At 42.9% G+C, this 26,572-nt stretch overlaps 1 protein-coding gene across 1 annotated transcript; it reads left to right on the top strand.

Moving 5' to 3' along the window:
* Positions 1-92: 92 nt before the first annotated feature.
* Positions 93-25,315, top strand: DPM1 (dolichyl-phosphate mannosyltransferase subunit 1, catalytic). The gene is made up of 9 exons (XM_049780547.1): positions 93-238; positions 4,633-4,732; positions 11,826-11,859; positions 13,693-13,769; positions 13,848-13,873; positions 16,759-16,854; positions 20,919-20,987; positions 23,914-24,028; positions 25,034-25,315. The coding sequence occupies exons 1-9, from the start codon at positions 93-95 to the stop codon at positions 25,136-25,138; spliced, it is 768 nt and encodes a 255-aa protein (XP_049636504.1). The 3' UTR covers positions 25,139-25,315.
* Positions 25,316-26,572: the final 1,257 nt, after the last annotated feature.

Below are 26,572 nucleotides of genomic sequence, written 5' to 3'. Positions count from 1 at the left end.
TGGTATCGTCCGACCCACCCACCTTCCCTTTCTCCCCCCCCCCCCCGCGCCGCTTACATATTTCCGTTTCCGGCGGCTCGCGCAGTTCCGTCATGGCCTCCAAGAAAGATGGTCTCCGTGCTGCTAAGGCTCGCGGCCCGGCGGCGCCAGACAAGTACTCGGTGCTCCTGCCCACCTACAACGAGCGCGAGAACCTGCCGCTCATCGTGTGGCTGCTGGTGAAGTGCTTCTCGGAGAGGTAGCGAGGCCCCGCGAGCCCTGCGCGAGCGACGAGCCGGCTGCGCGGCCTGGGGGTCGGCGGTTGGATGCGCGCGGGCGGCTCTGCTGGGTCTGTCTCTGTCTTTCTCCTTAGCAGAGGCTAATGGATGGGTGGGTGGTCCTGCCGGGGGTCTAGCAATCCCCGCTTTTGGAGGGGGTTAAGAGACGTTGGGTTACGCACACACACACACACACGCCTGTGTTCAGCCACAAGCGCTTGGTTTAGTTGTTGTTTTGGTTTGGTTTTTTTTGGGGGGGTCACACCCAGCAGCGCTCAATTCGGGGTTCCTCCTGGCTCTACGCTCAGAAATCGCTCTTGGCAGGCTCGGGGGGGCCATATGGGATGCCGGGATTCGAACCACCGTCTTTCTGCATGCAAGGCAGACGCACTACCTCCATGCTATCTCTCCGGCCCTTATTTTTGTTTTTGCTTTTTTGAATGGGAAGAGGTGAACCCCGGTTTCCTGATATATCGGGGCGAGGCTCGGAGCCCCACCTACCTCGCTGTTCCGAGCCGGGATCCGCACTTGGAGCCGGAAGGACGAGCGCACCGCCTCCCCCGCCCCCGTCTGGGCCTTACGTAAGCCCGAGGGAGGCGGCGGGGAGGCCGTTTGGCCGGGCCGGGCTTAGTCGGGCCCGGCCGGTGCCACCGCTGCGGAGGGACTGGCAGAAGGACGGACTGAGCCCGAATCCGAAGGTGCTCGCTGCTCTCCGGCGGCGGGGGCGTCTGGAGCGTCTGATGATCTGGTTTGTTCCCTCCCCCGCAGCAGCAGCAATAGCAGCAGGAAATTCTGGTCTTCGTACGAGGTTCCTTACTTGTTCGTGGTTACACTGGTTGGGGCAGGGTGTGATTTTTCGGGGACCATCATTCTGTGTCAGCTTCCCAACCTGGCGCCCAGACTAAGGCGATTGTGTATGAAGAAATCGGCCGGCTTGGTGGTTATTGTTTCCGTTCTTCTTGTGTTTTTTGTTTTGTTTTGGGTGTACTTTGGGGTGAAGGCTCTGCATTCAGGTATCACTCCAGGTGAGCTCAGGGGACCGACGAGTCGATTCAGGGTGGGTCGCGTGCAAGGCAATCGCCTTCCCTACTATACCATACCAATGTTCAGGAAGTTCTTAGTCTGCCTGAGCCGTAGCGCTAAATGCGTGTTTTGCAGAGCTTTTTGGTTTGCCTTTTTTTTTTCCCTCATAATGTACCTTGATTTTTCACAAAGGAGGTTTGAGTCTTGAGTTGACGTCTTATTCAGAGTCTAGCCAAGTCCTTGACAACGCCGTTAAAGGCAAAGTCTTGATGAGATGATGTTGTGTTACTATAATACCAGGAGCCACACGACGCAGTGATAGTCTAATACTAAGATAAAATCTTCGTGAGTCATAGCTTGGCGGTGGAATCTCCGAGATGGGGTGAAGAAACGGATGTATCTGCCCAATTGCTCTCAGGTCATATCGGTAAATCTGGGCATTAGTAAAATGGCCTCGATGGAAAAAGAAACGTTGGAAAGGCTAGCATTTGGTTGTTTCTTTGTGGGAAATTAGCAATCTTTGCAGATATATATATATATATAGATCACCTGAGTTTTTTTTTTAATTCATATTGCCCCATCCCCCCCCCCAGTTTGTTTTTTACCTTTTATTACTTCAATCTTTCTTTGTTTTTATATCGAACTGAAGAGACAAAGCAACTGTTTCCTTTGCAGATACAATCTGATTTAGGTGTGTGTGTATGGTCCCGCGTGCCTGCCAGGAGATATTTCGTGTGTGTGTGTGTGTGTGTGTGTGTGTGTGTGTGTGTGTGTGTGTGTGTGTGTGTGTGTGGTTTTTGGGTCACACTCAGCAGTGCTCAGGGGGTATTCCTGGCTCCAGGCTCAGAAATTGCTCCTGGCAAGCATGGGGGACCATATGGGACACCGGGATTAGAACCGATGGCCTCCTGCATGAAAGGCAAATGCCTTTACCTCCTTGCTATCTCTCCCGCCCCAGGAGCTATTTCTGAGCAGCGGGTGTGGCCCCCCCCAAAAAAAAAATCAAAGAAAGTAGGTGAGGGAGTAATTTTGCTTATGAATGAGTCTTTGTTTTTGAAGTGTGCCCTTTTAACAGGTTTTGACTTGTAAAATTAAGGCTCCGTGGGAAACTCATTACTGCTACTGGGGACTGAGAGACTAGTTTTGCTTTTCCTCATTTTTTCAAATGAGCTGGAACTGGCTTTGGTTTTTGTTGTTTTGTTGTTGGGTTTTGTTTGTTTTGGTAACGCTTTAACTGGAGTGCAACTTTTGATTTTCTGCCTCCTTAAAGCAGGGCCAAGAGGAATCAAAATTTGTGGGTTTGTTTTTGTGAGCTGTACCTTCATGTCTTATGAAGAGATGATGGGGTGATGGTGATTGTGCGTGGGCTTGGATATAAAGTAAACTATGTGCAGGTGAAGTTACTAAAGAGCAACAAAGACAATCATTTTGAACTGTGTTGGAAATTTTGGGGGGTTGGAGATCAAATTGGTGGTGCTCGAGGTTTATTCCTGAATCTGCTCTCGGGCTCACTTCTAGCCATACTAGGGGCTATCTTATGGGATGCAAGAGACCAGAGCAGATCAGCTACATGCAAGGCAAGCATCCTACCTGCTATACAATTGCTCCCAGCCCACTGAAAGTCTCTTTAAATTATTTTCTTTTGTTGTTGTTGTTTGTATTTTTGTTTTGGGGCCGCACCTAGTGGTGCTCAGGGGTTATTCCTGCCTCTGCGCTCAGAAATCTACTCCTGGCAGACTCGGAGGATGAGATGCTGGGGATTGAACCCGGGTCCGCCCCAGGTTGGCAGTGTGCAAGGCGAACACCCTATCGCTGTGCTATTACTCTGGTCCCTTCTTTTCATTTTAAAGCATATGATAAAGGGTACAACTTTTAAATAAGGCTATAAAAGGTTTGTGTCATACTCTAAAGTGGATTTTTAAGCTTGAAATTAAATCAGAATTATTTCGTTACTTGGCTAGGGCTTAAAAATAATAGCTCTCAGCAGTTGACCTATGCTTTTTGTTTGTTTTTGGACCGTACCCTGTGAGCGATCAGAGGTTACTCCTGGCTCTGCATTCAGAAATCATTTCCTGAAGGCTTGGGGAACCATATGGGATGCCAAGGATCAAACTGACGCTGTCCCAGTCAGCCACTTGCAAGGCAAACACCCTACCAACTGTGCTATTTATTCCTCCAGCTCCTTTAGTTGCCTTTTAAACATACTTTTGAAATCTAGTACTGAAATTTGATTAAAAGGTTCCACCATCGGGGCCGGAAAGATAGCATGGAGGTAAGGTGTTTGCCTCACATGCAGAAGGTCGGTGGTTCGAATCCCGGTGTCCCATATGGTCCCCTGAGCGCTGCCAGGTGTGACCCAAAAACCAAAACCAAAACAATAAATAAATAAATAAAAAGATTCCACCGTAAAAGTAGGTAAATAAAATGTGGCTTGTTCTTAAAGCTCATGTATTCTATTGTATTTATTTTCCTCTTTCTGTCCCTCACATTTTTCTAATTAAGTTTCTATAAAAACTATCTTAACTTCATCAAACATAGACATACTAGCAATATAGGTAATTGAAATTTAAAGTAATGCTATTTACTTTTGTATAAACATTGTGGGTATTTTTAGGAACACTTACTCTAAAAATATTTTAAACTCCATGGGCTAGGGTGATAGTACAGCAGCAGGGTGTTTGCCTTGCAAGCAGCAAGACTCAGGACAGAGCTGAGGGTTCGTTTTCCAGCATCCCCTGTGGTCTCTTGAGCCTGCCAGGAGCAATCTTTGAGCACAAAGCCAGAAGTAACTCTTCTGCAGCCTGGTGTGGCACACACACACACAAAAGAAAACGTCAGATGTATGTGTGTCTGTCTTTGGACCATCCCCAGCTGTGCTCATCTCCTAGCTCTGTGTTCTAACCACCCCTGCAGGACTTAGAGAACTATATGTGGCGCTGGGGCTCTAACCCAGATCTATCAAGGGGAAATTAACTAGTGCTTGTACTAACTCTAGCCAACACCAAGATTGTACTAACACCCTGTGCTAACTCCAGCCAACACCAGGATTTTTTGTTTTGGGGCCATACCAGCAGCGCTCTGGGGTTACTCCTGGCTCTCTGCTCAGAAATCCTTCCTGGCAGGCTCAGAAGACCATATGGGATGCCAGGGATCAAACCTTAGTTGGTCCTAGGTCAGCTGTGTGCAAGGCAAATGCCCTACCCACTATGCTATCGCTATGGCTTAACATCAGGATTTTAAACATTTTCCAGCAACATACTGAATTGGTAATTTTCAAAAGTCTGAATATTTTAGACATGAGAAAATATTTAAGACTACTGTCTTAAACATGAATACCATTTTTTTATTTTAGTGGAATCAGCTATGAAATTATAATCATAGATGATGGAAGCCCAGATGGAACAAGGGATGTTGCTGAGCAGCTGGAGAAGATTTATGGATCTGACAAAATAGTAAGTCACACAAGCATTTTTCTGTCCTAATATGTGTTTATATAGAGAAGGTGAATAGTGAGTAGCATTGAAATGCACTTGCCGAAAACCAAAAACAGCGGACAGCTTGTACATTGGAGATTCAGGTGTATTTTTATTGTACCTAAGGTGTCACATGATTCGAACATACTTGGATTATTGTTTTTTTACATTCATATTGAGAATATTTTGATAAACTGGGGTTTGAGGAGTACGGACTAACTCTGGCAGGGCATAAAATAGGGAATATGTACTGTTGGGGTGACTAATGCATGCAAAAGCCCTGTGCCTATAACCAGTGTACCACATTTTGCCAGTCTTGTGGTATTTGTGCTTTGTCCATACCTTGTTTTCAGGGCTACTTCTGGCTCAGTCCTTGAAGACTGTATGGCATTCAAGTTCAAACCTGGGGCTCCCACTTAAGAGCATGCCCATCACCCTTTAAGCCACCTCCAAAGCCTGGATGTATTGGTTTGTATGAAGGACTCTGCAGGTTAATTTTCTAAACTAAGGGCAAAAATTTAAAGCTTGATAGTGAATTCACGGACATTTATAGTATTAGGCACTATGAGAAATATGTTTCTCTTTTTTTCTTTATTGAGGAAATACAATAATGATGATAATAATAATAATAAGCAGAGAATGCTGCTTACAGCTAAAACGTGTAACTAGGAGAAGTTACTATTTTCATGTGAAACAGTGACTTTCTATATTCCTTGTTTTGTTTTTATTTGTAGGAATAGAATGAGTTTGAGCCTAAAACATCAATGCTCTATCAACCTCCTGCCCCCAATTTTTCTGAAGTTCATCATTTTATACATAATGGCTACATAAATTTTACTTTTTTGTGGGCTTCAGTTTGGATCACTAATATAGATTTTTTTAAAATTGTATCTGTGAGCTCAACTTTAGATAATGCTTCACCCAAAAGAATACAGATAGAAATAGAAATCTTATTCTAAAAGTTTTTCAGTTTGTATAGATCAAAGTTATTCAATATCTTGACATTGGAATCCAATAATTCTTTGAACTGGGAGCTAGGTGTCTTATATAGTATGGAATGTCTACATTAGCAGCATCTCAGAATTTTATCAGTAAGATGTCAGTAACAAACCCTCCTCTCCCCCCAGTGTGGCTAACAAAAATGTTTCTGATTATTGTTAAATGATCTGTTGTGGGCAATCAGCCCTACCTCTGAAGATAGCCATTGTATGGATATACATAAGTCTCTCTTAATCTTTGCATTTCATGAAATATCAGTTAAGCATTGTCAGAAATAGCTGCCAGGTCTATCCTAATAAAAATCCTCTGTGTAGTTACAGGAAATTTCAGTACATAGGAAGGATTTAGGGGATTGTGTCTCTCTTCCACACCTGGTAAATCTCTTCCACACTGTAGCTTCATCCTGCCTGGCACATAGGCTGATTAGTTCCTTAGAGTCCTCATGCTGTCAGTCTTCAGTGAAGCACCACAGAGCCACACATTTGCTGTTTAGGTGATTGTTATGTTCACTTCATCTGTTGGATCTATACATCGTCAGGTTTTTGTAGGCATCTCTGAACCAAGCCCACTATTGCACCTTTTATTTAGTCAACTTTGGGAGGCACCTTACTAATCAATCTGGAAACTTTATTATGACTGTTTGAAGTACTATTGTCATAGCCCTTCACCCGACCCCCATTAAGCAGATTGATTGTAGGGGAGTACTCACTGAACTGACTTTTAGATTCTAAAATAACATAGTTCTCAGTTTCTTTTTCACATTAATTCAATATAATCAATATAAAATTAGCACCCTGCAATTCTAGAGAATTTCTTCATTATTTCTTTTTTACTTAAAATAGAGACATTACCTTTTGAACATTTCTATTTATTTCTTTATTGCTTTTCCTGCCTGGAGGTAGAGGTAGACAGAGATTATTTCTGGTTCTGCACTCAGAAATTACTGGGGTTGGGGCTGGAGCAATAGCACAATGGTAGGGCATTTGCCTTGCATGTGGCCAACCCGAATGGACCCAGATTCAATCTCTCGCATCCCATATGGTCCCCAAGTGTGCCAGGAGCAATTTCTGAACTCAGAGCCAGGAGTAACCCCTGGAGCATCACTGAGTATGGCCCAAAAACAAAACAAAAAAATTTACTGAGAGGACATGGTTGCTAACCTTATGACATACTAGGATTTAATCCTGGGTCAGCCTGTTGTAAAGCAAGTGCCCTACCTGCTGGACTTTGTTTGGCCCCTCTTTAAAAAAAATTATATTTTAATATCAGGCTAGCAGGGGTCCTCAAACTTTTTAAACAGGGGGCCAGTTCACTGTCCTTCAGACTGTTGGAGGGCCAGATTATAGTAAAAACAAAAATTATGAACAAATTTCTATGCACACTGCATATATCTTATTTAGAAGTGAAGAAACAAAATGGGAATAAATACAATATGTGGCCCGCGGGCCGTAGTTTGAGGACCATTGGAGTGATAGCATAGTGGGTAGGGCATTTGCCTTGTATGTGGCTGACTTTGGTTTGACCTTCAGCATCCTGTATGGTCCTCTGAGCACCGCCAGGAAGGACCCCTGAGCACCACTGGATGTGGACCCCTCCCCCTCAAATCAGTCTAGGTCAGGGGTGACGATTCCTTTTAGTTTAGTTGACAGAAGAGACAGTAAAAAATGACAAGCCGTCTAAAACTCAAGATAAAATAGTCAGGACTTAAGATGCTTTGTCAGCTATCTTGTCAGACTGACTATAGTGTTAGCCTAGAAACAAGATATTATTAAAATTCTGGGTAAGGAAACTGGCAAAGGGTGAAGTCATGGGCCAGGCAGAGTTCAACTTGCATGTGGACAACCCACGTCAGCCTGAGCCTACAAGGTATTATCCCAAGGCATAGAACCTGGAATAAGCCCAGAACACCACTGGTTGTGGCCATCCACTGCCCTGCCTCCTTCCCCCCACCCAGAAAAAAAGCAGGGGGGGTAGACAAAGGTGAAGTCCCTTGTGGGGCTTCCTTGACTTAGTGAATGACAGAGGTCAACCTCAGGAACAGGAGGGATAGCCACACCTCATTGTTGATCGTTGCTCAATATTATTTTTCCTCCCCCAGTCTGAGATAAATCAGCTGTTTTGTGGTGGTTTTATAGTTAGCTGAAAACAGGTGTTCTCCTGAGCCTTAGATCTCTGAGATTTTGAAAACTACAAGAGTCTAAGCAGAGTGTGGTCTCTGGTGTGCCACACATTGAACAGAGATTTCTGACTTTTACCATCTGAGGAGTCAAAGGATTTTCAGCATCAGAGAGCCTTGTTTTCTCAGTGAGTTGTATTTTAATTCAACCTTCAGTTCCCCCTTTTCTCCCTCTTTCATGTGACATACTGTACACTGTCATATGAAGCTTCCAGCTGTCTCCAACATTTTTGCTTAGCTTTCTCCTTCACTGTGTATTTGGATTCATCCTTTCAGGATGTTGTGGCCAAATTTTACACAACACAGTTTTGTTCAGAGTTTGCTGAAAGTTTGTTTCTCACATCTCCCTCTTCCTTCTGGAGCATTCCCACAGTGGCCATTCATGGCATCTGGATTTTTATTAGCACTTTCTCAAGGCACTTGAGCACTCTCTGTCATGGTCCTCAGGAACCCTCAGCCTCTACCCACTTGGCAGTTGAAGAGTCACTCATATTTTCAAGTATTCTGCCAGCATTCCTTTTTCATATACAAATATAATATTAGGTGGTCCCTGAGCACCACCATGTATGGCCCATGCCTTTCCTCCCAAAGATACATTTATTAGTTATAATTATTATGTTAGAATTTACCACAAACTAATAAATCCCTGCTGTTCATTTTCTCAGTTATTTTTCTAGGGCAGAGAATGTAGCTGGGTTTTCTTTTAAGTCTAAGAAAGAGTAGAATTGACACTTACTTGGAGTCTCTTCTGCACTTTTTTTTTGTTTGTTTGTTTTGTTTTTGGGTCACACCCGGCAGCACTCGGGTTATTCCTGGCTCTGTGCTCAGAAGTCGTTCCTGCCAGGCTCTGGGGACCATATGGAATTTGAACCGGGGCCCGTCCTGTGTTGGCTGTGCTACGACTCCGGCCCCTTACTGTCTGCACTTAATGTCAATTGGTTTATTCTGTCTTGCTGCTTGTAATTACTACTTCATTTCTTTTCATTGCCTTGTTGTACTCATGATAAAAGTCTTAGAAATTCTAGTTAATATTTTAAATATTCTTGATGATAGTCCATAACTTTCAAACATCAAAAATCATATGTTCCTGGGGCCGGAGAGATAGCATTGATGTAAGGTGTTTGCCTTGCATGCAGAAGGATGGTGGTTCGAATCCTGGCATCCCATATGGTCCCCCGAGCCTGCCAGGAGTGATTTCTGAGCTTAGAGCCAGGAGTAACCCCTGAGCGCTGCCAGGTGTGACGCAAAAACAAAAACAAAGTCATATGTTCCTAAATCTGTGAGACAAATGTTCTTGCATTATCCTCATACTTTTCTTTTTTTTTTTTTTTTTTTTGTTTTTGTTTTTGGGCCACACCCGTTTGACGCTCAGGGGTTACTCCTGGCTATGTGCTCAGAAATCGCCCCTGGCTTGGGGGGACCATATGGGACGCCGGAGGATCGAACCGCGGTCCTTCCTTGGCTAGCGCTTGCAAGGCAGACACCTTACCTCCAGCGCCACCTACCCGGCCCCATCCTCATACTTTTCAGTTAGGTCTTAAGCTCTGGAATCTCCAAATTGAAATTACTGCATTCTTTGAACTTTACTGATTATCTGCCCTCTGAGTCATGATTTTTGTGTCAGGTAAACTTCAGAACATTCTGGGACATGTAGTACAATTATCTCTGGGGAAAGGGAGAGAACCCATAATCCAAGTTGGAGAGTAGATGCCTGATCTGAGGATGACTGGACTGGATCAGTTGCACCTTTACATTGCCCCTTTGGGGGAGGCCCTGGGTCATTGACCCGCTCAATCAGGCCTCAGGCCTGTTCCTCCTAGTTGGGCATCGCCACAAGGAGTCACCTATTTTTTTTAAATGAAGGGGCAAGATTTTTTTCATCTAAGATAGGGGATAGAGTGAATAGCCGACCCTAGAATCTGTCCCCGGTACCCCATTTGGTCCCCCGAGCTCTCAAAGACAAGTTGGTGTGGCCAAAAAAATCTAAGGTTAAATTTAGCAGATTTACATTTATAGAACAAATACCAATATTTGTCAACATATATCGCAGACTCAAATAAAATACAGAATTTCTTTTTGATTTTGTCAAGCAACTTAAAATTATCATAAATCATTTAGAAGGTCTGCGCTTTTTTTTTTTTTTTTTTTTTTTTTTTGTGGTTTTTGGGTCACACCTGGCAGTGCTCAGAGGTTATTCCTGGCTCCAGGCTCAGAAATTGCTCCTGGCAGGCACGGGGGACCATATGGGACACCGGGATTCGAACTGATGACCTCCTGCATGAAAGGCAAACGCCTTACCTCCATGCTATCTCTCCGGCCCCGAAGGTCTGCTTTTTTGTTAGACAGAAAGGTCCTTTTTCTCTTGAATTTTGCACCATTTCCTGCTTTGTGCTGGGGGCCTCATTCCAGTGAGGTGTTCAAGGGACACACCAAGGCTCCTACAAACAAATGAATGCACACAAGCGCTCTTTCCTGGAGACCAGGAAAGTAGTTTATCCTGTGTCTTCCCAAGACTTGCAGCAGCTCTGTGTAGTAAAAACAGTGGATCATGGTCAAATTAAACTAAAGAATCTGAGATTTGTTCCTGAGGCAGTTTTTTCATAGATACTGGCAAATGGCCATCCCCCAGCTAAGATACCTGACTTGACCTGTTTCTATACTGATGAGTGCTGGCATGTCCAAGATCACCTCTGCATGAGTTTGCTGGAGCCTTGGACCTCAGGAATTTAGTCAAAGCCTTACCTTCTACTCTGATGTTACCAGTCAAAAGGCTGGGATAACTCAAGTATCAGAGCATGTTCCTAGCATGTTTGAAGTGCTGAGTTTAATACTGTCACTGTCCACTCACACATATGCCTTCATAAACACCTTCCCCTGGTTGTACTGTTTGTGACTCCTATTTAAAGTTTTCAGATAAAAGGACATAACTAAATATTAGAGCTATGGCTGTAACAAAATTGGGGGGGGGTGGTGGTAAAACAAAGACTTTTGACCAAGGAATAAAAAAAAAATTTAGCGAATCTTTTGCTCTGAAGATAACCTTCAGATCTTCTTAATTGGTAAAGAATGAAGTGAGATGAGGTTCTCCAAACATAAGGTCAAGATCAGTGAATGGCTGAGTGATATCACCAAGGGAAGTGAGGGAATTGAGCTGATAAGCAAGGCATTCATGTTCCAAACAAAGATAGAGCAAAGGGTTAAGCCTTGTTTTTCTAAGAATCAATAGATCACACTCACAATGATAAATGCAATAATAGAAAAGCATGATTTACATGCTGGTTTCTGGCAGATGGCAGCAGGGGTAAGGAAACAGCCTGTGGGGTTAGGGTGAAAGAATATTGCCTTTCCTTATAAGCTCTTGCAGGCCAGAGAAATAGCAGAGATTAAAGCACTCAACTTGCATGTGTCTGACCCCAGTTTTCACCCCCTGCTCTAAGTGATCTGTGAACACAGAGCCAAAAGTAAGCCTTAAGCACTTCTAGGTAAACAACTCCATTAGCCATCAGCTGTTGTAACTAAATGCTTTTTTTTTTTTTTTTTTTTGGTTTTTGGGCCCTACCCAGCGGTGCTCAGGGGTTACTCCTGGCTATCTGCTCAGAAATAGCCCTTGGCAGGCACCGGGGACCATATGGGACCTGGGACGCTGGGATTCGAACCAACCACCGTAGGTCCTGGGTCGGCTGCTTGCAAAGCAAACGCCACTGTGCTATCTCTCCGGCCCCACTAAATGTTTTTTTACTTCGACAAAAAAAAAAAAAAATACTCAGAGTACTCTGCTTTAAGATCTGAAATGAATGCAGCAGCTATAGTTCTGTCACTAGACTTTTGTATAAATAAATACAAATACTTTGATTTATTGGGATATTTGTGTTAAATATGTTTTTTCTCTTCTTCAAGGTTTTAAGACCAAGGGAGAAAAAGTTGGGACTTGGTAAGTAGATCCCCTTCTCTGTACCACAGCAAGATTATCCATGGTATTATCTCCCTATAGTAACCTTCTGTGCTGATAGATAATTCAGTGGTTTAACTTGAGTTGTCTGTGTCAGGCAGGGCTCACTGGGGAAAGTAGAAACCACTGTGTATCTCAGGAAATGTGAGCCAGAGCATCTGGCTATACAGTGAAAAATTTCTGAAAAGCCATAAGCACCAGTGAGACTGCACAGATATTATGAACAACAGGAAGTTGCTTCCAACCCAGCCCTAGAATGGAGAGTAGAAGGGGCCAGTACATTTAGATCCCAAGAGAGGTTAGAGTGAAGGGCCTTTACAGAGACCTAGACTAGACTGAGATGCAGAGGGGCAGGAGGTCTCTTGAACATCTCTTCTCACAGTGGTGAATGGCTGCCATAAGTCTCCAAATGTCTTTTAATATCTATCTGCTGTTGTGGGGACCCACAGATGCTGAATATGTGTATCATTTCTTGAAGTTTAAATAATCTGGAGTCTACCTGGAAAGCATCCTGGCATCCCTAGGTGTCCAGAAATGACTAGATTGTTGCCAGGGCTCCACAAGGAACTCTACCTACTACAGCCACGGTAGTTGCTGCAAGAGTTGAAATTGTCTCTGAATCTTGAACTGGAGAAGTGCAGCATCTCCAGGTCCTGCAGAAAACCTGCAGCCCTTTCCTGCCAACTTCCTGAGGCACTTAAGAGGGTGAGGAACATTGAGTAATTGGTAGTGCATTTGGCCCCAAAATCCCAGAAAAGGCTCTAGTGCTTTACAGCCAAACAGTGGTTTTCTACAACTCCAGCCCCCTGACAGTTTTTTTTATTTCTTTGGTTTTTGGGTCACACCCAGCAACACTCAGGGGTTACTCCTGGCTCTATGCTCAGAAATCGCTCCTGGCAGATTTGGGGGACCATATGGGATGCCGGGGCTCAAACCACTGTCCTTCTGCATGCAAGGCATACGCTGTCTCTTCAACAGGCATTCATGCTGTCTCTTCAACCCCCAGATTGTGCTTTGTTTGTCTTTTTAGCCACACCCAGCAGTGCTCAGGTTACTCCTGGCTCTGCACTCAGAAGTCATTTCTGATAGGCTCGGGGACCCATATGGATTGCCAGGGATCGAACCAGGGTCGTCCGCATACAAAGCAAACTCCCTTACCTGCTATGATATCACTCTGGCCCTTGCTATGCTGTTCTGTAAGTGTATAAAGGGCTTACAGTTCAACTGCACGGGTATAGGAGTTGCTGGCTAGTGTGTCTTCAGAAACAGGCCATAATGGGGAGAAACAGGTGCTTGGAACCTAAAGATGAGGTGGGGGATTTAAAAATTGAGATGTTTTTGATACCAGTTTAATGTGATTCTAGTGCACTAAAAATGTTTCTCAACCTTTCTATCCAGCTGCAGCCTTCTTTGGACCTTTTCTTTGTAACACCCTGACCTACTGATTGGTCCCTAGTCTTTGTGGGGGGCCTCCATTTATGCAAGTTCTATCTTTCATCCCTTGTAACAACCTCAGGCCCAACAGGGATCATAGGTCTCCTGTCAGGAAATGCTTTAGAAAGGACTGATAGAGCCAGAGAGATAGCACAGCAGATGTTGCTGAGTTCAATTCCTGGCACTCAGCACCACCAGGAGTAAATCCTGAATACAGAGCCAGGAGTAAATCCTGAGCACTGCCAGGTGTGGGCGCCCCCCCCACCCAATAGTGGAAAAAATTGACTGCTGTATATTATCCAGGACTTAACAGCTTTCCTATGCAAGTGTATAGTCAGATGTTTCACTTGAATTACTTAGTAAGCATATCTTTCATTTTAGGAACTGCATACATTCACGGGATGAAACATGCTACAGGGAACTACATAGTCATCATGGATGCTGACCTCTCACACCATGTAAGGGCTTTATTTCTTTACAGCGTTTCTTGACCCATAAATGCTTGTCTTGCTGACTTTGTTTTCTCTAAATTTCAGCCAAAGTTTATTCCTGAATTCATTAGGTAGGTATCTGTAATCTTTAAAAGAGTCATGAGTTGTTGCTTTTTTTTTTTTTACATATTTATGTTTTTACATTTAATAAAAATGACACATGCTATTTTAAGTTGTTATAAAAAACAAAGCCACTATCAGGACCAGGAGATAGCTCACTTGGCTAGTGCTCATGCTTTGCATGGAGAGGCTTAATCTTTGGCACCTATTGTCCCCTGAGCACACCGACTGGGAATGGCTCAAAAGCAGTAAATAAAGCATCTAGATAAGACTGTGGCTGTATAGGCTTTATAATTTACACAGTTGTATCTATATAGTGGTTTATAGTCTTAGAGTTTAGAGTATGTATATAGTTTAATTATAGTTAATCATTATGGTTTCATTAATGTAGACAACATATATAGAAATTATTGTGTAGATATAGAATATGTATTTCAGGAGCCCTGGGGAACTAGCAACCATCTTTTTTTGTTGGGAGAAATTATACCCAGTGGTGTTTAGGGTTCATTCCTGGACCATAAGTGGTACTTGGGGATTTGAACCCAGGACTGTCTTGTGCAAGTGAAATGACTTAATTTCTATCACCTTTGATTAACTTCTTTAAGCCCCAGAAAAGCTTGAGCACAACTTCCTAGTGATAAGGAAGCTTGTTCTCCATCACACAAGCCTGTGAGCAGCCAGGGGCTGGTCCAGGAAGCTAGAAGGTTCACCATCAGGGAATTTGTCAGGCTACCTCATTTCCTATATTAGCGCATGTCTTCAAATATAGATGCTAAAATTATATGAGGACTAGAAAGGATGCACAGCGGGAAGGACACTTACCTTTCACACAGCCAACCCAGGTTCGATCCCTAGCACCCTTTATAATCCAAACCCTGCCAGGAGTGATTCCTGAGTACCAAGCCAACGTGTAACCCCTGAGCACCATGGGGTATGGCTGAAAAACAAACTTAAAAACCACAATAAGCAGACACAAATCGAGGCAATACTCTTGACAATTCCTGCTGCCCAGATCCCTGTGGTCTATTTCTGCCTCCATGTTTGCCCCTCCACAGACTCTCCACCTCAAGGTCACCCCTTTTGTTTTCCAGTCACACAAAACTTTTCCATTCCCTGGAATCTTCTGTGTATGACTTTTGTAACCCACTTGTCAGAATTTAAAAATATACAGAGCAGCATATCCAGTACTCATCAAATGGCAGAAAATGGACATGGGTTTTTGTTTTGTTTTGTTTTGGGCCACACCCATTTGATGCTCGGGGGTTACTCCTGGCTAAGTGCTCAGAAATTGCCCCTGGCTTGGGGGGACCATATGGGACGCCAGGGATTGAACCACAGTCCTTCCTTGGCTAGCGCTTGCAAGGCAGACGCCTTACCTCTAGCGCCACCGCTCCAACCCGTTTCTGTTTTTTTTGGCTTTTGGGCCACACCCAGTAACACAAAGGGGTTACTTTTGGCTATGCACTCAGAAATCGTTCCTGGCTTGGGGGACCATATGGGACACCAAGGATCAAACCCAGGTTCATCTTGGTCAGCCGTGTGCAAGGCAAGCGCTCTATAGCTATGCTCTCGCTCTGACCCAATGTTTGTATATTTCTGAAGAAGTTGATGGCAGTGGTCTTTTGTAGCAAAAAATTTCTCTTCATGGTTCCCACTAGAATTTAGAATACTCATTTGTTGGGTGCACTTGTGCTCCACTTTGAGGAGTCTTGATCTCTAGGATAATGTACTTAAAATACAGACTCTTTACTCTTCTCAGAGAAAACACCCATAAGGAGAGAGCATCTGGATTCAGGAGTTTGGAGTGGTTTTGTTTTGTTTTGTTTTGTTTTTGTTTTTTTTTGTTTGTTTGTTTGTTTGTTTTGAAACTCCTAAAAGGAGATCTCTGTTGGCCTTTAGGATTCTCACAATTCTGTGACATTTAACTGATACAGATCAAGCTGTGGGTTCCCAGCTATATAATACAGTGGGTAGCAGGTTTGTGTTCCCTGTTGACAACCCAGGATTGATCCTCAACATCCCATATGGTCTTCAGAACCCACCTGGAGTAATTTCTGGTACAGAGCCAGAAGTAACCCCTGAGCACTGCCTGGTGTGGCCCCAAAACAACACACCAGACCAGAAGAGGTGTGTGTGGCTTTGATTCTTTGTGTCAACAACGAAAAAGCTTGTGAGGTTTTACCATTGGCTGCCTAATTGGAAAAAGTATCTTGCAGAGGATAAAAGCAGAATGGAGAGAGAGGAATTTTAATTCATGGTTTCATTATTGGCAGTGCAGGATGGTTTTATTGGGTGCAGAATCAGTAATATTCTTCTGAAGTTTGAAAATATAAAGATAGACTTTAAATTTTGCTTTGAAAAATATTTCAATTGAGGGGCCGGGCGGTGGCGATAAAGGTAAGGTGCCTGCCTTGCCTGCACTAGCCTTGGACGGACCGCGGTTCGATCCCCCGGTGTCCCATATGGTCCCCCAAGCCAGGAGCAACTTCTGAGCACATAGCCAGGAGTAACCCCTGAGCGTTACTGGGTGTGGCCCAAAAACCAAAAAAAAAAAAAAAAAAAGAAAAATATTTCAATTGTACAATTCTTCTGTTGGCATTGTACGTACAACAAGTTGAGGGCTTCATTCAGTTGTCTTATGAAAGCTTGATCCCTTTCAAAAAATTGTCTTTAGGGGGCCGGAGAGATAGCACATCGGTAGTGCATTTGCCTTGATGCTACTGACCCGGGACAGATCCAGGTTCAATCCCCCAGCATCCCATACGGTCCCCTGAGCCTGCCAAGAGCGATTTCTGAGCACAGAGCTAGGAGTAACTCCTGAGTGCTGTCAGGTTTGGCAAAAACAAAAAACAAAAAAAAAAAAAAAAAAAGAAAATACTGTCTTTATTTTCTACAGGAAGCAAAAGGAGGGTAATTTTGACATTGTCACTGGCACTCGCTACAAAGGAAATGGAGGTGTGTACGGCTGGGATTTGAAAAGAAAATTAATCAGGTAAATCAGGTACATACATGTGCTAAATTAGTCTTAATATAATGGTTAGAAATATATTTGTAGCAGATATTGGGATTAAACTACCATGCTGTTTTGGTAAACCTGAGAGAAATATTACTGATTTTGATTAGAATATGTTGGATTTTTTTTATTAAGGTAAACAGTATAACTACCTTTGGACCATGACAGGAATGGTTATTTTAGTAAAATGCGTTTTATTGGATTTTACTCTTTTTAGGGGGTAACTGTTGAGGGAGGTTAGAGTCTCCCAAGTGGTGCTCAAGAGTTCCCTGGATCCCTCCTGGTGATGGTCCAGGTGATTCTTCACCAACCAGGCCAACAGTTGAGGCCTAGAGTGAGTAGTGTTGTGGAGCCTTTTGGTGCTAGGATTTAACTGGGTCTATGGGCCACACCAGCAATACTCAAGGTCATGTAGTTGCAGAGATAAAACCCAGGTCAGCTATGTGCAAGGTGTGCCTTAACACTATTTTCTCTTTGGCCCAGGGCCTTCTATTTAAAGGTAATAATTATCTATGTTTGGGGACTAAATAGATTTTTTTTGTTTTGTTTTGTTTTTTTCTGGACCACACCTGCTTGATGCTCAGGGGTTACTCCTGGCTAAATGCTCAGAAATTGCCCCTGGCTTGGGGGGGGGGGGGAACCATATGGGACACCGGGGGATAGAACTTCGGTCCTTCCTTGGCTAGCGCTTGCAAGGCAGACAGATACCTTACCTCTAGCGCCACCTTGCCAGCCCTATAAATAGATTATTTCTAAAGCAAGTACATTTTAAGTGAGACACTTCATGGCTGCAACATTTTTTTTTTTATTTATTTTTTTTTTTTTTTGGTTTTTGGGCCACACCTGTTTGACGCTCAGGGGTTACTCCTGGCTATGCACTCAGAAATCGCCCCTGGCTTGGGGGAACCATATGGGACACCGGGGGATCTAACCGAGGTCCGTCTGGTCCGTCCTATGCTAGCGTTTGCAAGGCAGACACCTTAACTCTAGCGCCACCTTCCCGGCCCCATGGCTGCAATTTTTATTAAACATCTAAATGTAGGCTCTACCCCGTGATCTAGATTACAGTCCTTTTTAGGTCATTCAGTTAGTTACCTTTGTCTTCTGGCATGTTTAACCTTTCCTAATCTTTAAATGGAAGTAAAGCTTACTGCTCTGTAGCTTAAACAATGGTCTGTTGTGCTTCCCAATTCTGTGGATGGGCTAGTGGCTCCTAAGGGTTTTACTTTGGCTCATTCTGCAATTTACTTCAACTTTTCCCAGAGTCCCAGATGATCTCCTTTGTCCTGCACTTGGTGCTGGGTATTGGCTGGGGCATCTTGCTTCTCTTGTCTATCATCTCAGAACTTTGGAAAAACCACACTAGCTTCCTTAACATGCCTTTTGTAGGTGGTATTCCAGGGTGCCCTGGAATAGTTGCAAAACCTTCGGAGTCAACCTATGCTCTGAAGCTAACTAAGAATTGGTGTTTTTATCAAAGCCAGTCCATGTCAAGACGTATAGGGGGGAAAAAAAGATGTATAGGGAAAAATAAATCATCTTGGAGGGAAAACCTGGCCCACAATTTAAGAGCAATCTTGTTTGATCTGTGTCACCTGCTTTTCAAGGTGGTTGGAATTCTACGATGTCTTGAGTTCTATCTACAGAAAGATCTATATGGGTTATTGCTTTTTACATAGCAGCATAACTTAAGTTCTCAGTTTGCCTCAATTATGAAACCTTGTGCAAGTCATTCAAAGCATGGACGTTGTTCTGTCTTAAATGAAGGGATCAGATAAAAATTATTTCCAGAAGTACCTCCTTTGCAAATAAGAAACCACATTGATCTCCGTCAGTACTGAGTCCTCCAAGCACTAAGCCCACAGTAGCATCTAAGCACTGCTAAATTTGACCCCACCAAATCCCCAGAAAACTGGCATTTAATCTTGTTATATACCACCCATTGACAATGAGGGGACAAGTTGAGGAAGAGTAAATTATTATATAGGAAAAGGTAATCTTCTTTTGGACATTGTTGAAGATTACCAACTCCTAGAATTACCGTATCCTAGAATTCCAAACTACTTGAGATTCTATTCCTCAAAGGGATTGAAAATACAGTTAGATTAGGCATTATGTTTTTTGTTGTTGTTGTTGTTGTTATTGGGGTTTAGTTTAAGGGCCTGTGTCTATTATCTTATACATCATACACCTATATTCTTACTTGACTTTGGTTTAGTCCATTAATTTTACAAGTGAAAAACAAAATGTTTTGTTAGGCATTATCTCTGGTATATCCTTAACCCATTTTCTCTGTATAAAAACAATTGTTGCAGAGCTGGAGAGAGTACAGCTGTTAAGGCATTTGCTTTGAATGTCACCAACCCCAGTTCAATGCTTATCACCCCACATGGTTTCAAGCACAGCCAGTTGTGACCCAAGATCATCATCATAATAATAAAAATTAATTGTTCCAGAGCTGGAGTGATAGGGCATTTGCCAACCCAGGTTAGATCCCTTACATCCCATATTGCCCCTCTCCCCCAGCCTGCCAGGAATAATTTCTGAGCTCAGAGCCAGGAGTAACTTCTGAGTGCCACCGTCAGTTATGGCTCAAAAACAACAACAACAATAATAATAGTAAAATTGTTCCTAGGGAGTGCCCTTTGGAGGAAAAACTCTAGAGTGTCCTGTATAAAATAGCTACTCTACAAAAGTCACTTTTCTCAGGGCTTTTTGAAATGCTAACATCTTTTTGAGATGTTAATAGTCCTTTGACACTAATGGCATGTTAAGTGATAGATACCAAATAGTGTTTGAATCTACAAACCAAAAGGCATTGTTATGGACCAAGGGGAATCTTGTGTTAAATGACCTTTTTACCTAGGTAGAGGAAGGACTCTGGGGGAGCGAGAGTGGCCAGAGTCTGGATGGTTTTAGTAATTCTCAGAAGAGCCCTCAGTTAGCCCTTCCGTCTATACCCTGCCATCTGAAAGTGTGGAGGGTACCTGCCAAGAATCAAGACAGCATACATCTTCATCTTGGACTTGTTGGCCCCCAGAACTATGGGAAATAAATACCAGACATTTAAGCCACATAGCCTAAGTATTTTTTATAGTAGCAGCTGGAGCCAAGATAAGCATAGTAGAATGAAAACAGATTATTTAAAACCAAAACCCCTTCCCGTTTGTACCATTTGTAAAATGCCAATTTTGCATAGACCTGTTGTCTAGGTGAAATAGCTGGCACATTTGAGTTGAAAAGGAAATGCCAACATTCCTGATTGTTTTTGTTATCCAACAGATATTCTAAATTCTAACTAATGACTAATGGCATATAATGCATTTGGAGTTATAAATCTGTTATTCACAACACAGGGTAGCATGGGTGGAGCCCTGAGCTCCAGCCCCTCTGTTGTATATGTAAACATTTTATGGGATTATTATGTTGCTGACCCTACCCTGATCGGTGATTGTGCCCTACCCTAGGGTGTAACCTGGCATTCTGCCCCCACCCTAGGGTGGTACCTGATTCTGCTTCCACCATTGGGTATCTGATCCCACCATTGGGTGGTACCTGATTCTGGGGGATAAAAACAAGGGTCTGTGGAAGGCAAGGGGCTTTTTGGCTGGAACTGATGCTGAGGCTTTGGATTTCAGTATTGTCCACCAAATAAAGCTATTATTTCCACAAGCCTGACTGTCTGCAAGCTGTTTACCCACCGTTTCGCCTCAGAACCACCGGCTGAACAGGGTGGCAGACGTGTGCTCCGAGCTGGAGGGGAAAGACCTCATCCTCCATCCCTCCCATCAGTCAACCTCTTCAGGGGCTAACTTACAACACCCTTCCCCTGCTCAGCACCCAGCTATGGTGCTTTTGCTTTTTTTCCCTGATTTATTAGTCTGCTTACCTAAAATTTAGGCAAATGGTTTCATAGAATTAAACTTTTTGGTGAATAGTAATGTTGCACTTATGAAAAACTTGTCATCTTTTAGTATTTAAGGTTTATTTCTTTTTTTCTCTCTCTTATTTCTCTTGTTTATTTCTCTTGTTTTATTTGACAGTCGTGGAGCCAACTTTATAACTCAGATTTTGCTGAGACCTGGAGCATCTGACTTAACAGGAAGTTTCAGGTACAGTAAACATGAGTGATTTTATATTTTAAGATCTTCAGGATTCGGGTTGATATACAGTGGTAGGATGCCTACGTTGCCATTGTCAACCCAGGTTGATTCCCTGGCACCCCACATGGTCCCTCAAGCTCCTCCGGGAATGATACCTGTGAGCAGAGTGAGAAGTTAGCCCTGAATACCACTGATTATGGCCCAAAGACAAAAGATTTTCAGTTGCAGGTTGTCAGAGTGATATACAGTTGGTTGGGCTCTTAATTTGCACTCTGCTGACCTGGGTTCAATCTCTTTCATCCTATAGGGTCTTCTGAACCCTGCCAGGAGTGATCCCTAAGCACAGCTGGGTGTGCCCAATACTTCAGTTTCTCTGTAGGAACAATGTTAAAGATTAGTAGGGTACACACAAACTCTGCAGAGGGAATATAGCCACTGGGAACTTCACAGGCCAACATGGGTGGTGATATTTGGGAATTTGAGGGTTGTAATTGTTTGGGTTTGGGGTTCCTTATATCTTTTTCAAGCCCAGGGCCTTAACTATGCATGGCAAGTGGTTGTCACTATTCTGTTCCAGCTGTGATGCTTCTGCCTTTGTGCAAATGGACTTTGCACCTTGACCTGTTTTTAGGTGCTTCATCAAAAGGTCATTTTACTCCTCAGAACTCCACTGACATAAGCCCTGACATAAGCATTCCCATGGGGAGAAGTTGATGAGTGAGTTGGTCAGTGTCCTGGTGCAGAATCACCTGGTGTATCGGGCTGTGGAGAACAGAACAGGGAGAGTGGAAGAGGGGTGCCTCACTAAGAGAGAGGGGAGGAAGAGTATCCCAACCATGCTGTGTCCCTCACTGTCCCCACACCCACACACCACACACCTGTGCCTTGTACGAGTGGTTATGTGTCAGTAAGAAGTCATCGGTTCCTTCTGGCACAGCACCAACAGTTTGAGGCATGTGCTGTGTACAAAATAAAGGAGATCCCAAAAGACTGCAGTCTAATGAGAGACTTGGATCCTGATTATTCTGCCTACATTAGAATTTCTCACAATTAGCCGTAGGTGTAGAAATATTGGGTGGGAGGGTGGATAGGAGAAACAAACACCCTGCAAATAAAACAACTCTGGTGATTGCCTTTTGGGAGCAATTTACAGCCCAGGCCCTTCCCAAATGGTGTCTTCTACTACCAAAGCACCAAAACATGAAAGGCAAGTCACAGTTGGAACCAAGTTCTTTCCAATTTTCCTAGCTTATATTCACCCCAAACTTATTTTTACATTCCTCAGGAGCCTCTGTGGGTAGCAGAGTATGCCCACTCAGCCCTTAGGGACCCCATGGGCTCTGCTTGCTTTATTTATTGCACAACCATGTAAAGGCTTAAAAAGCCAAAATAGGGGGAAACAAAGAACTGGAATCCAGGTCCTGGGGCCTTAACTGGGGAGAAAACAAAGTCACATCAAACTCCCTCACCCATCTTTCCCCCAAACCGCCACCTCTTGTTTGCTGTGTAGTGGAACTAATGGGGGTTGGACTCTGAATCCCAGTGACAAGAGTGCCCTTTCTGTCTTTTTGAGTTGGTGAGCTTTGATGAAGGGAAGTGACCGCACACACATAGTGCAGGTTCCATATGCAGGGAAGGGGTGTGTCCTGGAGAAATTATAGGTGCATCTCAGAAACAAGGATCCTAGTCATTTAGGAGGAAGTCATCTTTCTTTTGGACTTTTTCTTCCCTGGGTTATTTTTGTTCCTTTAGCTTCAACTGTTGTTCCAAACTCTAAAATCGTTTTTTTCCTCTTTATATTTTAAAAAGAACATTTAAGATTTTTTTGTGTGTGTGGTTTTTGGGTCATACCCGGCTGTGCTCAGGGGTTATTCCTGGCTCCAGACTCAGAAATTGTTCCTGGCAGGCACGGGGAGACCATATGGGACTCGAGCCGGGATTCGAACCCATGACCTCGTGCATGAAAGGCAAATGCCTTACCTCCATGCTATCTCTCCGGCCCCCATTTAAGATTTTTAAACACCATATAATATTAAAATACAATATAATAAGAGGTTTTTGCTTCGATTTTATTTTTAACTAATAATAATATAAGAATTCAGGGCCGGAATGATAGCACAGCAGGTAGGGTGTTTGCCTTGCACATGGCCAACTTGGTACCAACTCAGGTTGGATCACCAGCATCTTTTTTTTTTTTTTTTTTTTTTTTTTTTTTGGTTTTTGGTTTTTGGGTCACACCTGGCAGTGCTAAGGGGTTTCTCCTGGCTCTATGCTCAGAAATTGCTCCTGGGGCCCGGAGAGATAGCACAGCGGCGTTTGCCTTGCAAGCAGCCTATCCAGGACCAAAGGTGGTTGGTTCGAATCCCGGTGTCCCATATGGTCCCCCATGCCTGCCAGGAGCTATTTCTGAGCAGACAGCCAGGAGTAACCCCTGAGCACCGCTGGGTGTGACCCAAAAACCGAAAAAAAAAAAAAAAAGAAATTGCTCCTGGCAGGCTCGGGGGACCATATGGGGTGCCGGGTTTCGAACCACCGTCCCTCTGCATACAAGGCAAACGCCTTACCTTCATGCTATCTCTCTGGCCCCGGATCCCCGGCATCTTATATGGTCCTGCATGCCTGCCAGGAACAATCTCAGTGCAGAGCCAGGAGTAACATCTGAGTGCCACCAAGTGTGGTCCAAAAACAAAAATAAAAATAAACATGTCAGTATTTAAAAAAATATAGGAATTCAAAGTTAATCCTAAATTGTAAACCAAAATTTCCTAGTCTTTCCAGTTCAGGATAAATGTATTGTGATTGCCAACTCTGACATCTTTGTTATATACAAATGACTAGTTAAAATCTTATGTTTTCACAAATAAATGATCTTTTTGAAAAGTCGATAGTGGCAAGTGCATTATCCAGGTACTTAAGAAATTTTAATTTCTTCCAGATTATACCGAAAAGAAGTTCTACAGAAGCTAATTGAAAAATGTGTTTCTAAAGGTTATGTCTTCCAGATGGAAATGATTGTTCGAGCAAGACAGTTGAATTACACTATTGGCGAGGTATGCTACAGATGATAAAGTGTGTCTATTCCTCATAAAAAACAATATTAAGACTAATAATGAAAACCTAATTTCCTAACTGCTGTAAAAATGTGGAAGAGTTTCAGTGGTTTAGAATTGCTGTGCACTACAGGGTAGAAATTTTGTTTCTGGATAGGGCTTAGTGGAGTACTCATGTTCGAGGCCTGTTTGGATCCTCTAATGAATTTGATCATACAGCTCTCTAACACTGCCATTGCATAATACAAATCATTTAAAATAATGAATCCTGTTTGCACAATTTCTGTTAGTGCAGAGGCCTAGTTTGAGGCACAAGGGTGTCTACAGTTACAGCTAGCTAGCTCATGAACTCTTAGGGAAGACTCATTCATTCTGCATTAATCCTATTCACAGTGAAATCCAGTGTCACCTCTCATGTAGGCATTCCAAAATTTTTCACTTAATACTAAGGCTTAGATAGCATAGATAGCTGTTGAAAACATTTTTTTTTTTTTTTTTTTGGTTTTTGGGCCACACACCCTGTGACGCTCAGGGGTTACTCCTGGCTATGCGCTCAGAAGTTGCTCCTGGCTTCTTGGGGGACCATATGGGACACCGGGGGATCGAACCGCGGTCCGTCCTAGGCTAGCGCAGGCAAGGCAGGCACCTTACCTCCAGCGCCACCGCCCGGCCCCAGCTGTTGAAAACATTTAAGTAAAAGGCTGGAGTTTTACTTCTGGAATATTTTTCTTAGTAATGCATGCTGAAGCTTAGACGAGTTCAGTATTAAAAATCAGTGCTTTGTCCTACAATAATAAGCTATTATGACCTATTTTTAGGTAATAAAATGTATGTTTTAACATTGAAATTGAACACAGTTGGTGTAAGAAAACGTAATTCTTAATTTATTCAAAGGACTTAGAGGGAACTAATTATATTCCTATTGTATCACTATTGTTCTGTGCCTGTTTTTGTTGATTTTCTAATATTGTTTCTTAACTGACTTTATTTTTTCTTTTCAACTAGGTTCCAATAACGTTTGTGGATCGAGTTTATGGTGAATCCAAGTTGGGAGGAAATGAAATAGTCTCTTTCTTGAAAGGATTATTAACTCTTTTTGCTACTACATAAATGAAAGTCATTCATTTATTACTTATGTTCATTTGAATTTAAACATTAAAGAAGCCTGGTTGCTGATTTTAATAAAATGTGCTCTTAAAGCATGTATCTAAAGGTAAGGTGAATTTCATGTAAGTCTTTTTCCTGAGGAAACCCCAATTTATGTTTCAAATTAAAATAGAAAAATAAGCAGTGTTCTAGATCTGCATTTATGTTTTGCTGTTTTAAGGCATAAGTGCAAATGGTTTTTTGCCTAATATGCTGCAGAATCTCTTACAAGAGGTAGATCTTGCATTCTATATATAGACTGGCTTGATAGCTATTTGTATCTAATTGCTATCAGAAGTAAGAAAATGCTTATTTTTATATGACTGTTTTTGTATAAATTGGGAGGACACCTACCCTTTCTTTAAAAATACATTGAGTAGGGGCAGGAGAGATAGCACAGCGATAGGGCCTTTCACATGACCAACCCAAGAGATGGTGGTTTGATTCCAGCATCACATGGTTCCCAAGCATTCCTGGGCGATATCTGAGAGCAGAGCCAGGAGTAAACCCCTGAGCTCTGCCAGGTGTGACAGAAAAACAATAGTGAGTATCTTAAACTAGATAAAATCTCTTAAACGACTGAGTTTCGTTCTTTACAGTTGCTGAATGTTTTGTCTGTCAAATCAAGTCTTTTTATATATAATAAGTGCATGAGGGGAGCTGGGGATGTGACAGTGTCTTTGCACAAGTGTTGCATAGATGAGCTCATTAGGCCCCCTGGCATCTCCAGATGTCACCCCACAACCAACAATAAAAATAAAAGTTTTCTGGATTAGAAACAGCTTGACCAGCAGTTGAATGGATAGGGTTGTTTTAGTGTTGTGGGTTTTTTTTCTGAGCAGTGATTTCTATTGAAAAATACTGTAATAGTATAAACATAGCTTATATAATTTTTAATGTCTTAATAAATTTTATAAAACCTCAAATGCGGGGATGGAGAGATAGCATAGTGGATAAATTGTTTGCATGCAGCTAACTTGAGCACAACCCCCCATGGGGCATCCTATATAGTGGTCCCCTGAGCACCACCAGGTGTGGCCCAAAAACAAAATAAAATTTTAGAAAACATTTGTTTTCTTATTATTTCAGGCTCCTCAACAAAACACACAACAAAACGTTTCCAGTGAGTCAGAAAATCTCTCCCTCTTTTATGTCTCCCATCAGAAAATTTTGTTCTGCCAGTTGAAATACAAGTTATTAGCCAAAAAAAAGCCAGTGCAAACACCGTTGGCTTATTTTACTAATCTGTTTCTGGTGATGCTCAGGGGTTACTTCTGGTTTTGCTCTCATGAATTATTCTTGGTGGGCTCAGGGAACCAAATGGGATGCCAGGGATTGAACTAAGCATTCGTGGTCAAAGCAAGTGCCTTACCTCTGGCCCCAGAAATTATTTTTAAC

Source organism: Suncus etruscus, chromosome 9 (genome assembly GCF_024139225.1).
Source record: "Suncus etruscus isolate mSunEtr1 chromosome 9, mSunEtr1.pri.cur, whole genome shotgun sequence".
Lineage (NCBI taxonomy): Eukaryota > Metazoa > Chordata > Mammalia > Eulipotyphla > Soricidae > Suncus > Suncus etruscus.
The sequence above is the reverse complement of the archived record's forward strand: the minus strand, read 5'-3'. Positions and strand labels throughout refer to the sequence as shown.